The sequence below is a fragment of the Pelodiscus sinensis genome, chromosome 13 (genome assembly GCF_049634645.1).
Source record: "Pelodiscus sinensis isolate JC-2024 chromosome 13, ASM4963464v1, whole genome shotgun sequence".
Lineage (NCBI taxonomy): Eukaryota > Metazoa > Chordata > Testudines > Trionychidae > Pelodiscus > Pelodiscus sinensis.
This window is the reverse complement of record NC_134723.1, coordinates 2,390,096-2,403,278: the sequence shown is the minus strand read 5'-3', so window position 1 is coordinate 2,403,278 and position 13,183 is coordinate 2,390,096. Positions and strand designations below refer to the sequence as shown.

General features: G+C 54.0%; 1 protein-coding gene across 3 annotated transcripts in view; it reads right to left on the bottom strand.

Moving 5' to 3' along the window:
- Positions 1–13,183, bottom strand: part of ARHGAP36 (Rho GTPase activating protein 36) — a 28,383-nt gene that overhangs the window by 13,050 nt on the left and 2,150 nt on the right. For 2 of the 3 annotated variants that reach the window (XM_075896657.1, XM_075896659.1), the window contains exons 2-3: positions 3,407–3,547; positions 406–468 (exon numbers count right to left, since the gene is read on the bottom strand). In XM_075896657.1, coding sequence (XP_075752772.1) covers positions 406–468; positions 3,407–3,521 — 178 coding nt within the window. In that variant the 5' untranslated portion in view covers positions 3,522–3,547. Of the gene's footprint in view, positions 1–405; positions 469–3,406; positions 12,389–13,183 lie in introns of those variants that run through there. The other variant, XM_075896658.1, reaches the window with a different exon arrangement.

Here is a 13,183-nt window from a genome sequence, read left to right as displayed (position 1 = left end):
GTGACCCTGGGGGCTCCGGTCGGCGGCGCGGACCAGGCCATCACAAGTGCGGGCAGCAGCACGGTGGGGCGGGAGGAGGCAGGAGAGCCCATGACTGGCCAGGCTTCCAAGAGAGCTCAGTGCATCAGCTGCCCGCTGGGGGCGGGGCAGATCGGAAAACCTGTCTCCCTTCGGGGGCTGAGCTATCTTGGTAGTCTCAAGTCCCGCCTGGGTGCGTTTCTGGAACGGTGCCGCTCCGGGGGCACGCGGGAAACGTAACGGCCTCGGCTGCTCGGTCCCATGAGCCCATCCCATGGCCCCTCTGCCCTCCAAGCCAATGAAAGAGCAAAGCGCTTTGTTGCCGCGGCGCTGCGGTTACCGGTGGCGGCTCGCGCTCTCCCAGCCCGCAGCGGGCGCTTCACTCACCTCTCTTCTCCTTGGAGGCGGCCTCCAGCTTCCTGCGGAAGGATTTGTTGCGTTTCGGGCCAGCTGGGGGGAGCAAAGAGAGAAACGATTGCGCGTCGTTAGGTCACCTTCAGGCAGCTGCCTAGCCAAACCCCCACACAGCCCTCCTCTCCCTGCCATCCGCTCTCCCATCAGTCCCCCTTGCCCCAGGTTTCTGTTCAAGCCTCCAGATGTAACGGGAGGAGGGGCTGCGTTTCCCCAGAACTTTCTCTGCAATAATTCCCATTCCCCCATCGCACCCTTCCCTGCGGCTTCTCCCCGGCGGCTCTGTTCGTTCTCCAGGCTCGCGTCCGAACGACAAGAGCGCGCTGCAGTAGAGAGCTCCCCGCCACATCTGGGGTGACCAGGGGAAAGAGCAGCTGCAGACAAACCTCAGCTCCCATAAGCTTTCTACCCAGAAATCCTCCAAGCGCCACTCAGCACGTATCAGAACTGAACCCAAAGACTGAGCTGTGTAGTGTGACCTGGTGGGAATTTGTCATATTTTTATGGGGGGGGAGGCCTGTGTGTGCCTCAGTTTCCCTCCATTGCTACCCAGCGGGGGGAGGAAGGGGGGAGAGTTCAGTCTGCTCTTGGAGTAGGGCAGGAGACATAAGGGGGAATGGTGCCTTGCTGTTTGGGGTGCAACAAATGGGTTGGCAAGGAACAGGCTGGGACCATAGAGAACAACCTGTATTGATGCCAAATCCGAAAGAGACAACGGGAGGGCCCGGGGACTAGGTCATTCCCGTCTCGCAACCAGAGCACGAGGGAAAGGTTTTCCCCTCCACGTCCCAGCAGGGCAAAGAGCAGCCTGAGAACCAAGAACGAAGCTGGCAGTGGGGGCTACGCAGGAGCTTCCGGAAGAAGTTCTCAGCAGGACGGAGGAAGGGTCAGCCCAGAGCCTGAAACTGAGTCCATGATAGCGAGGCTGGTGGACTGGCGGAGCCCTCATTTCTCTGTGCTAGCCTAAGGGCTTCGGAGCCTCCGTTCCCGATCACTAACACACCTCCTGGGCTGAAAAGGCTGCCTGGGGTCCCTGCCAATACTTGCTGAGGTGTGCTAGTCTCCGAAGAGCATACACGGCTCTCCCAGGGGTCTCTCGGCTGGACGCGCTGAGCAGAGCTCCTGGGGTGCAGTGGGGGGAGCTGACGCCCACAGCCTCACTCCTGGAGGTGGAGAGGCTGAGGAAAGAACAAGACGGCTGGGGGCCTGCAGGATGGAAGGGTTTCCTCTGAAAGGCTCGTGGGACAGGACGCTCCATGTTCTCTGCGAAAGGGCTGCGTGATGGGACTACGACCTACCGGAGATGTACTGTGTGCAGGATAACTCGGGTAAGGGGTCGTTGGACATGGTAGGACTTACTGAATAGGACGGTCCTACTAGTATGTATGTGCCACTGGTGTGTCTGGCGTTAGGAACATTGACGAAGCAGGCGTATTGCTGCTCCGGGTGAGGTCTCCTGCCAGCGCTTGGGGTACAGCAATGGAACAGCCAGACGTGAGGGCAATGGACCATGACAAGGGGCTGGCCTTCCTGTGGACTCAGACCGCCACTGACTCATGGACACTGATTCGACAGAGTCAGGTGACCTGGTCACGTGATATTAACCACCATATTGGACTGCTGTACTTTTTTTCCCCACTGTCAGAGGGTGGGCTGGGGGGAATCCGACAAAGGACTGTTCTGTCTCTCTGGGAGTGGGAAGTACGGCCGCCCCACAAACAGCGACTCTGTTAAACATTGTGGCTGCGTCTAGACTGGCAAGTTTTGCGGAAAAACTTGCCAGCTGTCTAAACTGGCTGCTTGAATTTCTGCAAGAACACTGACTTCCTACTGTCTGAAATCAGTGCTTCTTGCGGAAATGCAAATGCTTTTGTGCAAGAGGGCCAGTGGAGACAACGCGGTATTGTTTTGCACAAAAAAGCCCCGATGGTGAAAATGACGATCGGGGCTTTCTTGCGCAAAACCGCATCTAGATTGGCACAGACGCTTTTCCGCAAAAAGTGCTTTTGCGGAAAAGCATCCGTGCCAATCTAGATGCTCTTTTCCGCAAATGCTTTTAACGGAAAAACTTTTCCGTTAAAAGCATTTGCGGAAAATCATGCCAGTCTGGACGTAGCCTGTGTGTAACTGGTTAGCCGATTACATGGGATTGTACATCACTAGACCTTCGCTGGGTTCTGAACAGGCCTGGCTAAGAACAGCAGGGTCTGTAGCAGAAAGGATGAAATAAATAATCCACAGCTTTGGAAGGGCTCCAAGCTCCCCCTTCCCCGCCCCAGAGCATAAGCCAAACTCCAGCTGATGAGATGAAGATGACACTGTCCCAGCGACCACCTATCCCACAGCTGCCACTACCAAGCTTGTTGAACCTCGGTTGGCAGCTGCTTTTCCTGGCCGCTGTCCGAGGCAGGATGCTTGCCTGGCTGGAGCCCTGATGGGCTCCCGTTCAGCCTTGCGGCTCCTGTTTGTGCCAAGATGCAGAGGAAAGGTCTCTGGGGATCTGCTCTATTTACCTATCAATTAGAGACATCTCCTAGCTGTGCACTGTCATGAGACTAAGCACGCACCAATCGCCAAGCACCAAGGCTGCGCTGTGCTCCAGGAGCCTCCGAAAGCAGTGCAGGGGAAGTTTCGGTCCCCTCCAACATGGGATTCACTTCTTCCCATTTGAAGAATTTGCCAGAAGTTTTGACATCTGCTTGCGATTAGAGGGGGCGCATCACATGCGCAGAGCAGGCAAGGTCACGTTCCCATGCTCCGAAGGAAGCGCAAGCCCTGTTAGCTGGGCTGAGGCAGCGAGGATGGCTCTGACCCAAAACAGTAACAACCAGGTTTCAACCCAAGCAACAACTGTGCAGGGAGGTCCGAAAATCTCAAGCAGCGCGTTCATTACGGCTAAAAACCACGGCGGTAAGAGAACGTGCACAGCTAGCATTCTGCAGCCCATCGCCCCGAGACGTGTTTCCTCTCTCCTTACCTTTAGGAAGGCTCAGACTCCGGACTAGATTCTTTTTTTGCAGCTGGCAAAAGGCAATTTCTTGCAGGCAGGCTCTCTCCAGCTCTGAGAGGCTATGCAGGGGCACAGGCTGCATTCTCGCTCGCTGTCCCAACGTAGGCGCTTTGGTAAAATCCCCCCGACATATACATTAGAAAACACAGAAGGCGGAAAATCAAAACTCTTGTGCTTGGGAGCAGAGTGGTAAAAATCTGATGTTCAGCTTGCAGAGGGAGGCACTCAAAAGTGCGGGAGGCCTTAGCACTGGCCTCTGGGGCACCTGCATCAGCCCAGTACAAGTCCGCCAGAGCCGCGGGGTGCCCGTGCAGGTCTCTATGTACATGTGGAGACCACAGATCGGGCACTTTCCAGGCGCACAAGAAGCCACACGACGATTCATCTCTCCCGTGTTGGCTGTGCTCTGAGCCTCTGCTCAAAGAAAGGAGATGGGGCTCTCTTTGGTAGTGGGCTGTTTTATTATTAGTCGCCAGCCATATTTATTAGTGCAGCCAAGACAGAGGGCTGCTGCAGTTGAGGGCAAAGCCAGCTTTCCATTCTACAACATCGAAAACCAGACTGCCTTGGAATTTGGGGGTCTCACACAGGTGCAGGCTGTGATCCAGATGGGGGGCCAGCGCTTTCCCAAAACACAGCGCCCAGGAACAGTTTTGTTTGGAAGTTGACAGATTCTGGTTTCTGTGGCCCAGAGGTGGAGCTCCAGGTGGGCTTGAGTAGGCCCTGGCCCACCCACTTTGCCTCCAGGGCTCCTACGTGCCCTCCAGGGCTCTCCTCAGGGCCCAGCGCTTGTCCCACTCTGCTGGGTTCTGCAGCCAGGAAGCAGGGTCGGGATACTGGGGCTTAACCCCGCTCCCCTTCGTTGCCCACCCAGCCCACGTGGGCCCTGCTGGTTACGGCAGTGCTGCGGACAGCCCTGTCGGAAGGGGACACTCCCATCGCCGAGGTTCTGCCACTCGTTTCGTTCTGCCGGCGGGAGAGCTCTCTGCCGTCAGCATAAAGCATCCACACGGGAGCCCGTACCTGGTGCAGCCCAACAGCACAGATCCGCAGCGCAGACACGGCCTACAAGACCATCACCTCCCACAGACAAACATCGCTCTGTTTAAAACACACTAGGAAATTGAACGGCAAAGCCCTTAGTTGCTGCGGCGTTATTGCCGGGAGATAGCTTGCGCCGTCCCAAGAGTTCTGCATGCCACGCAGAGAATTCATTCCCTAGTGCAGCTGTGGGACTGTGCTAACTCAGGAGCTCTCAACCAGGGGCATACATATGCCTAGTGGCACACAGAGGTGTCCAAGGGGCACGTTAACTCGTCCGGAGACTTGCCAACTTCCACAGCAGGCTACATAAAAAGTGCCAGCAGTCAGTACAAACTAAAATTTCCTGCAGCAACCTGCTTAGGTGCTGAAATGCAAATGCAGTATTTCTATTCCAGTTGATTTATTTTGTAATTACACAGTACAAACGAGAACACAAGCAACTGGTCAGGAATAGCTTTCTGTAACTTTTGTATTTTTACATTAGATTTTATAAGCCAGCAGTTTTTAAGTAAGGTGAACTAGGGGGTGTGCAAGACCATCCAGCCTCCGGAAAGGGACACGGTAGCCTGGAAAGGCTGAGAACCACTGTTCTAATGTCAACCCGCTTCCTACAGGCTGAGAAACAGCCTACAACTGCCCGAGTGTCTTCCTCTCCAGTCATTCCCCTGGTTTTCTTCCTTCATCGTGTCTCCTGCGCAGGAGGTAGAGAAGGAAGTGGCACGTCCTTGAGATGCGTAACCTTAACGCTTTCCCATCAGGGCACATCCAAATCACAGCTTGCCTTTTAAATTTAAATCGAGGTTTCATTTAAATAAATACACGGTTTGTACAAGTTATTCCTTTGATTTTCAGTCTTAAATCATCTGAATTTGTTTCTTATTTGTTAGTACAAGTTGTACCTTCCCAAAACCGGAACTCTGTTCTCCGGCAACGTCAGTGATCCAGCAGGACGACGGATGTTGCTGGACCACAGAACCCAGGAATAGGGAGGTCTGGCAGCAAGGCCAGAAGCGTGGCAGGGGGGTCCATGGCAGGGAAGTCTGGCAGCACAGCAGAGACCCCCGGCCGGGCTGGCAGCAGGGGGTCTGGTGCTGGAGCCGAAGCCTGGGGGCAGTGGGGCCAGGTGCAATTGTGGGAGAAAAATCAAATAACTCCAATTGTGTCTAAAGGGGGGACTGTGGAGGAAATCAAGACTCTCTAAAAGAAAACTGCTGTAAGGGTTAAAAGTTTTCCAGACCTCTCTCCCTGTAACAGAGAGAAATGAACTAAACTCTAACCAAGACCCTTCCAATGCCTCCTAGCTCAACTTCATGGAGACTCCTAGTCTGTCACAAATTGTCATGTAAACCTTTATCTTTGTCACAGTTTGCCTTGTAGGCTCCTCGCTCAGGTTCTCATGTGCCTTTGTACTGTAAACTTGCTTCTAGCACTTCTGGTGTGAACAGAAACCTCTCCGAGTACTTCTGCTGAGACTTTGCTATGTTAAAGAAAACAATCAACAACTAAACTGTCTGAACATACTGTATAAAGGATCCCTGAACCTGTCTCTCAGGGCTGCTGCTGCTCTCTGGTAGCTGTCAGCCTGCCTGCATGCATAATAAAGTTTTCCTTCTAGATTTCTCTCCTGCCTCACTGCTTTGACCTCCAGCCTCGGACCCTTCTGGGGACTCTGTACCCAAGGGGAGCGAGATTTCCCCAACAATTGCCGGAAGCATCCAGCAGTGGGGGGGAGGGGATGGACTAGGGAGGGCGGGGGCGGTGGCAGGGGACCTGCCCTGGTCTGGCAAATCCCCTCGTGCCAGACCAGGGAGGGCCAACCTATTGGATTTTCTGGTTTACACAGAGGTTTCTCTGCTTCAGGCGTATCTGGGCCCAAAAAGCCAAGCCCAGCGTACAGGCCTTGCCGGGGGCCTAGCCATAACCGACGATGTGACCGCAAAGCTGCAGGCCTGGCCTTGGCAGAAGCGTAGCACACTCTGCATTGGCTAAGCTAGGAAGCACATTCCTGAGCAGAGACTCAGGGCTGGTAGGAAGACCCACAGCTCTCAAGTCACAACACACCGATTCCCAGGAAATTGCCCGGGACACACTGATCCCCCGAAGAGCTTGCTGGAACGCCCGGCTCAAGGGGGAGGAGGTTTTGTTTGAACTAGTGCAGCAATTCTCAGCCAGGAGTCCCGGGCCTCCTGGGAGGCCACGAGAAAGTTCCAGGGGAAGCCACAGAGCAGGGCCAGCATTAGACTCGCTGGGGCCCGGGGGAGAAAGCCAAAGTCGCACCACATGGGGCTGGAACTCGGGGCCCTGGACCTCAACGGAACCCTGAGCAATGTAGCTCCATGGGGACCCCTGTGGCGTGGGGCTACCCCCCACGCCAGCCTGGGTTTCTGTATGCAGAGAACCAGCTGCATGGCACACGGGGACAAGCGCCAGGGTGGGAGGGTTTGGGCTGCAGCCCCCACAGCTCCTGGTATCTGCTGTTACTCCCGGCGGAACGTGCTCTGGTCCACGTACAGCGCAGCGCTGCCAGCGACAGGCACGCGGGGCGGGGCGGCCGTGAATGGGAACACGACCGCCTGTTGATGAGCGATGGAGACGCCAAACAGAGAAGGGGGCGTCGCCCACTGGGCAGCCCCGGTGCGTGTTACGCTCCTGCTATTTACCGCCCTTCTCCTCACACCCGCCACGGCAGGGGTTCTCAGCCTCCCTCTTTCTGCGCCCTCCCAGCATGCTTTGAAATTCCACAGGGGAACGGGTGGGGCTCAGGGCAGCGGCCCCTGTAGCCCTCCAGGCTGCGGCAGTTCCAAGGGGCCATGGCTCGAGCAGCGGCGGCAACTGGGAATGCCAGGCCCCTGGGTAATTGCCCCACCGCAGGGCTGACCCTACCGCAGGGCTGAAGCGCCGACAGGGGCACCCAGCTCTGGAGCGTCCGAGGATTCTCGCATGGAGCGGGGAGGGTCAGGAAGTCAGACCACCCTGCTGTAGTGTCAGGGCTAAGCTCACCCCAGTACACAGCGGCCGCGAGACCTCTCCCGGGACATGGAGACCTGCTGTGCAGGTGAGGTTTGGATGCAGGTCCCTCCCCTCCCGAGCAAGCGCCCGGCCCTGCAGGCTACAGAACAGACCACGGCAAGTCTCCTACTGTAGCCACTCCGCTTTGCAGAATTACTGGTACAAGGACTTGAACACTGGTGTCCCACCACCCCAGAAGCAGCCTAACCTCTAAGCTACGGCACACACCTCCCCTGCTCCACCACGGCTGGCTTTTAGGGACCGGTATCAGTCTCAGGCATGCTCTGACTATACCAACAAGTCGGGCCCTGCTGGCAAGACAGGCGGGGGACCTCTCTGAGAACCCTACCGGGGCCTAGGTCTGAGTACTCCCAGCAGCGTGGTAGCTCAGGTGGCTTTGGGCCTGCAGACACTGAAACAGAAAGCACCCTGCTGAGCCCGGCTATTGAGAACACCACTGGTGCCTCGCTGGTGGGCTGAGATCCTGGCTGTGTTCTAGCCCAGAGCACCTTCCAGTCGATCATTAAGCACAATGAGTAGCACCTTTCAGGAGCCGTTCTCTCTCTCATGCTCTTCCCGAGAGGAGAAGTGGGGGGGGGGGGGGGAGAAGAGATATAGTGTGTGGCCAGGACAATACCAGGGTTCAAAAAAAAGAGACATTCATGGAGGTTGGGTCCATCAATGGCTGTTAGCCAGGCTGGGCAGGGACGGTGTCCCTAGCCTCTGATTGTCAGGGGCTGGGAATGGGGGACAGGGGATGGATCATTTGATGATTCCCTGTTCTGTTCACTCCCTCTGGGGCATCCGGCATTGGCCACTGTGGGCAGACAGGGCCCTGGGAGGAACGGACCTTTGGTCTGACCCTGCCTAGATGCGGGTTATGTCCGGGTCAGGTTGGGGTATTTGTTGGTGTAGTTAGTTAGAAAGTAAAATGATATAAACGGGAAAAATATTATTCTGGGAATCTTGGCAGGGCCGAGCTCCAGGGACGGGATGTCCTGAGAAAACCTCCCGACTCCCAGCCTTTCAAGAGCTTCCATGAGCCGCCGGCGGAGGTATTTTGAGCACATCAGGAAATCATGGTATTTGCTCGCTAAAGTTTCTTCAAGAAAGCGAGCCAGCAGCTGCGTATTCCGTCTTTAAACGGAATCAAGGGGATTCGGAACTAAAACTCAAGGCATTCTTCAAATACTTCAAGCTTATTAGAAAAGCTGCTCTCCTCCTCCGAGTGAGCAGAGACATACGAAGGGTCACTGGAAACTCTGGGCTTGATTTTCAAAGGTGCGGAGGCACCTAAAGCTGCTGACGGTTCCCCACGAGGGGTGAAGCGGCACCCGGGCAGGGCAGGCTGCTCGCTCCCATGGGACACTTAGCCCCGGTCGGCTTATGCACTTCTTCGAAAGTCCTACGCGGCTTTTAGGTGCCTTCAAACCACTGAAAAATCTGTCCCTTTGCTCTTTAACCCACAATGCACAAATACAACTATTTTATGAGGAAATCGCTCAGGAGTCTCTTAGAAATGCCATTAAAATTCTGGCTAGAGGCAAATCCTCAAGATTAAATGATTCCCCAGTGACTAATACCAGGGTGGGCAAATATCAGCCCGCAGGCTGGATTCAGTTCCCCAGAGTTAGCCCCCAGCAGGCCGCTGTTATATTCATGGGCACCTCCGCAGGCGCGGTGATTGCAGCTCCCAAGGGCCACGGATCATCACTCCTGGCCAATAGGAAGTGATGTTCCGGTCCGTGTCACTTCCTGCAGCTCCCATTGGCCCAGCAACGGCAATCTGCAGGAAATGGGAGCTGCGATCGCTGGTACCTGCAGAGGCACAGGTAAGGGGCTAACTCTGGCAAACCATCGCTGATATATTGCCCACCCCTCGACCAATACAGCAAGCCTGAATATATATAAAGCCATGCTGAATGTGTTTATAAAATAGCTTTGGGAATAACAACCTACTTACCAGCTTCCCGGGGAGAAGGAAATACGATGTTAATTAGGGTTGCCAGATGGTTTCAACAAAAATACCGGACACACTTGACATTACTTCACAATTGACATTCCATCTGATTTAGAAAATACCGGACATGTCTATTCTCTCATTTATATTTTCTCAATTTGTTTCCCACACATAAAGCCCTAATACTGCACTGTCTGGTTCAAAACCGGACACCTGGCAACCCTAACATTAGTACTAAAGCCAGGCAAAGGCCCTCTGTGATGCATGCCCACCTATGTCATTATCAAGCAGGGATTCTAACAAAGGTAATGGTGGATCTCCTGCCACAGCTTTTACCATTGCTGGGGTAGGATCTGCCACAGAGAAAAGCAGCCAGCAATCGGTTAAGTAGCTTACTCAGAACTCCCCATTCAAAACATCACAACAACCCTTCAACAGCAACAACGTGGATAACACAAAGGCCGTTGCATTTGGAGTAATTGCCTTTTATGACGAATCACACTGCAAAAAAAACTGGATGTAGGAGGCTGATCTATGAAAGCGAACAACATAATTCCCGCGAGCCTCTAGCCGTCAGTGGAACACATCACGTCTTTTTCAGGTAGGCCTAGCTAATGGCCGGGCTGCCTACCACCCCTCCTCAGAGGCACCTGAAGAGGAGTATCTGCACAGCCAGAAGATTCTCCGCGTGAGTAAGAGGCAGCAGTTTAGCTAGGACGGCACCCAGAGTGGCCCTGGAGGCAAATGACTTGCTCATTTCCAGACACGTCCGTTCCGGGTTCAGTGGCAAATCACTGCGAACATCAAACTGCCGGAAATCTGAATATTCAGATGACCTTCTGAGGCATTTCCCTTCCGGAAAGCACAGGAGAAAATTCTCTGTGTGGGAGTGGAGACGTAAACATCACCTGGGAGCCGATTGTACGTGGTTCCTACACTGTACATGAAGATGTTAGTGATGGCAGAGCCACATCCCCACCCCCACTGTGGGACAGAGCAATGTAACAAGTGTAGTTAACCTGCTCCGGCTACTGTCCCACCTGGCTCCACCCCTTTCATTTAAACACTTGTTTTTGTCTCCACCAAATCAGAACGGCCATTTCTCCCATACAACTGCGGAAGAACCACAGAAACGCTGGCCTAGTCAGGACCTTAATAGGTCATCTGGTCCAATCCCTTGCCCTCCAGACAGGCCAACTCTGACGAGTGAGTGTCTAAATTGTCCTCCAATGATGGAAATTTCACAAACTTCTTAGGCAATTTATTCCAGCACATGATTCCCCTGATGGTCCAACCTAACCTTCCGCCCCCTCCTCGGCTGCAATGTAAGCCCCTTGGCTTCTTGTTCTATTCTCAGAAGGAGAATCATTTTCACCCCCGCTTGCAGTAACCTTTTCATACTTGAATACTGTGATCATATCCCCTTCTCAGTCTTCTCTTCTCCAGACAAAACCACCCCCAGGGGTTTTCCAATCTTTCCGCATAGCTCATGTTTGCTAAGCACTTAATCATTGTTGCTCTTCTCTGTGGACTTCTCCAATTTTTCCACCTCTGTCCACCTGGGACTGGGCACGACACTCCAATTGAGGCCTTAACAGCATGGAGTAGAGGGGAGAATGACTTTGTGTGTCTTGCTTAACAACACTCCTGCTGATACATCCAACTCACTTCCCCCCCCCAACAACGTGACACTGTTGACTCATATGTAGCTTGTGAGTCATTAGAACCCCTAGATCCCTTTCTGCAGGACTCCTTCCTAGACTGACACTTCCCATGTTGTGTGTGCGCAACCGATTGTTCCTCCCTAAGTGGAGCACTTTGCGTTTGTCCTGTCTGGGTTTCAGTCTATTTTCTTCTGACTGTTGCTTCAGTGTGTCCAAATCATCTGGACTGTAATCCTCTCTCCAAAGCATGTGCAGCACTTCCCACTGTGGTACTGCCCACAAGCTGCGTGTGAACCCTCTCTGCCATGATCTAAAGCAGCAGCTTTCACATTTTTTTTTCCTCTTGACCCAACTGAAGAAAACTGTTGGTGCCACAACCCAACATAATTTGATTAGACTATGGGCTCCAGGGTGGGGCTGAGGACAGAGCTTTTGGGGGGGGAGGCAAGGCTGGGGCAGGAGTGGCTCCTAGCCAGTGGTGCGGCAAGGGTTGCTAAGGCAGTTTCCTGCCTCTCCTGGCACCACAGACCATGCTGCGCCCCAGAAGCAGCTGGCAGCAGGTTCCCAGCCAGTGGGAGTGCGGGGCTAGTGCTTAGGGCAGGGGCAGGGGCAGGGGAAAGAGCCCTGTGCGCTCTCTCCCCTCCCTACACACACCTAGGAGCTGGGCCTGCTGCCAGCCACTTCTGGGGCGCAGCGCAATCTGCAGTGCCAGGACAGGCAGGGAGCTGCCTTAGCCGCCCCTCCCCCCACTGCTCACCAGATCTGCCTGCAGCCACGAGACCCAGCGCCCGACACTCCACCCCCAGTCCTGGCCGTGCCCCGTCATTTAAAAACCCCTGATCTAAATCACTGCTGCAGATATTGAACAGAACCAGACCCACAGCTGATCCCTGTGGGCTCCCACTCGCCATGCCCTTCCTGCTGGACTGTGAACCATCGAGAACTACTTTTCGGGAATAGTTTTCCCATCATTTATGCACCAACCTAACAATAGCCCCATCTAGGTAGTGTGTCCCTGGCTTGTTTGGGAGACGGTCACGTGAACGCGTACCAAATAGGGATAATAAATTTCAATTAATCGACTAGTTGATGAAATTTACATCGACTATTCGATTGGGCACCTCCGCCTTTGAAGTGTAGCAACAACCCTAGGGCTGTTACTACACTTAAAAGGCAAAAGCGCTGCAGGGAGCACAGGGTTCAAAGCAGCAGTGCTGCGTGGAGCCTGGGGCTGGCTGGGGACTCCCTCACTCACCCGGGCTCCGTTCGGCGCTGCCACTTTGAAACGCCGCAGGGAGCCTGGGGTCAGCGAGGGAGTCCCCAGCTGATCCCAAGCTCCATATGGTGCTGCCATTTTGAAGCACCCACTCCACTCCCCCCCCCCCCCCCGCTGCCTCTTTCTGATGGGGTGGGAAGTGACTAGTTGACTAGCCTGTCGACTATCCGATAAGCAAATGCTTATCGGATCATCAACTAGTCGTTCGCGTCCCTCGTACCAAAAGGGTTCTTAAAGTCTAGAAATGCCCCCATCCGTAAGGCGTGTCACCCTGTCAAAGAAAGCTACTAGGTCGGTTTGCCGTGATTTGTTCTTGACAAATCCATGCTGACTGTTACTCATTACCTGGTAGGTGTTTCCAAACCAATTGCTTGCCCCACACAGAAGGCAGCTATTGGGCTATGCAGCATGAATGCTGCACGTTGGATCGGCAAGGGCGTTTTGGCCGGGGGAGTCAGAGCTGTGCACAAGGTTTTTCACCTGAGCTACCAATGGTGGTTGCACTAGTGTAGATCAGTGTTTCTCAACCAGTGGTACGAGCACGCTTGGGGGTACTTCAGAGGAGTCTGGGGGTACGTCCACACAAGTGACATTTGGAGAAAACTGAGCTTTTGTTTTAAGTTTTACAGCGCTTTATTTTTGTACTTTTTAAACCCCAAAATGTCATCACCCTGCTGGCTACAATTAAGTTGTTTAAACAAATGTGGTGCAATCGTAGGGGGGGGAAAAGTGTTGTGTGTCTGAAAACTGTAAGTACTGAGGGGAATTTTTTTTTTTTTTTTAAAGAGGGG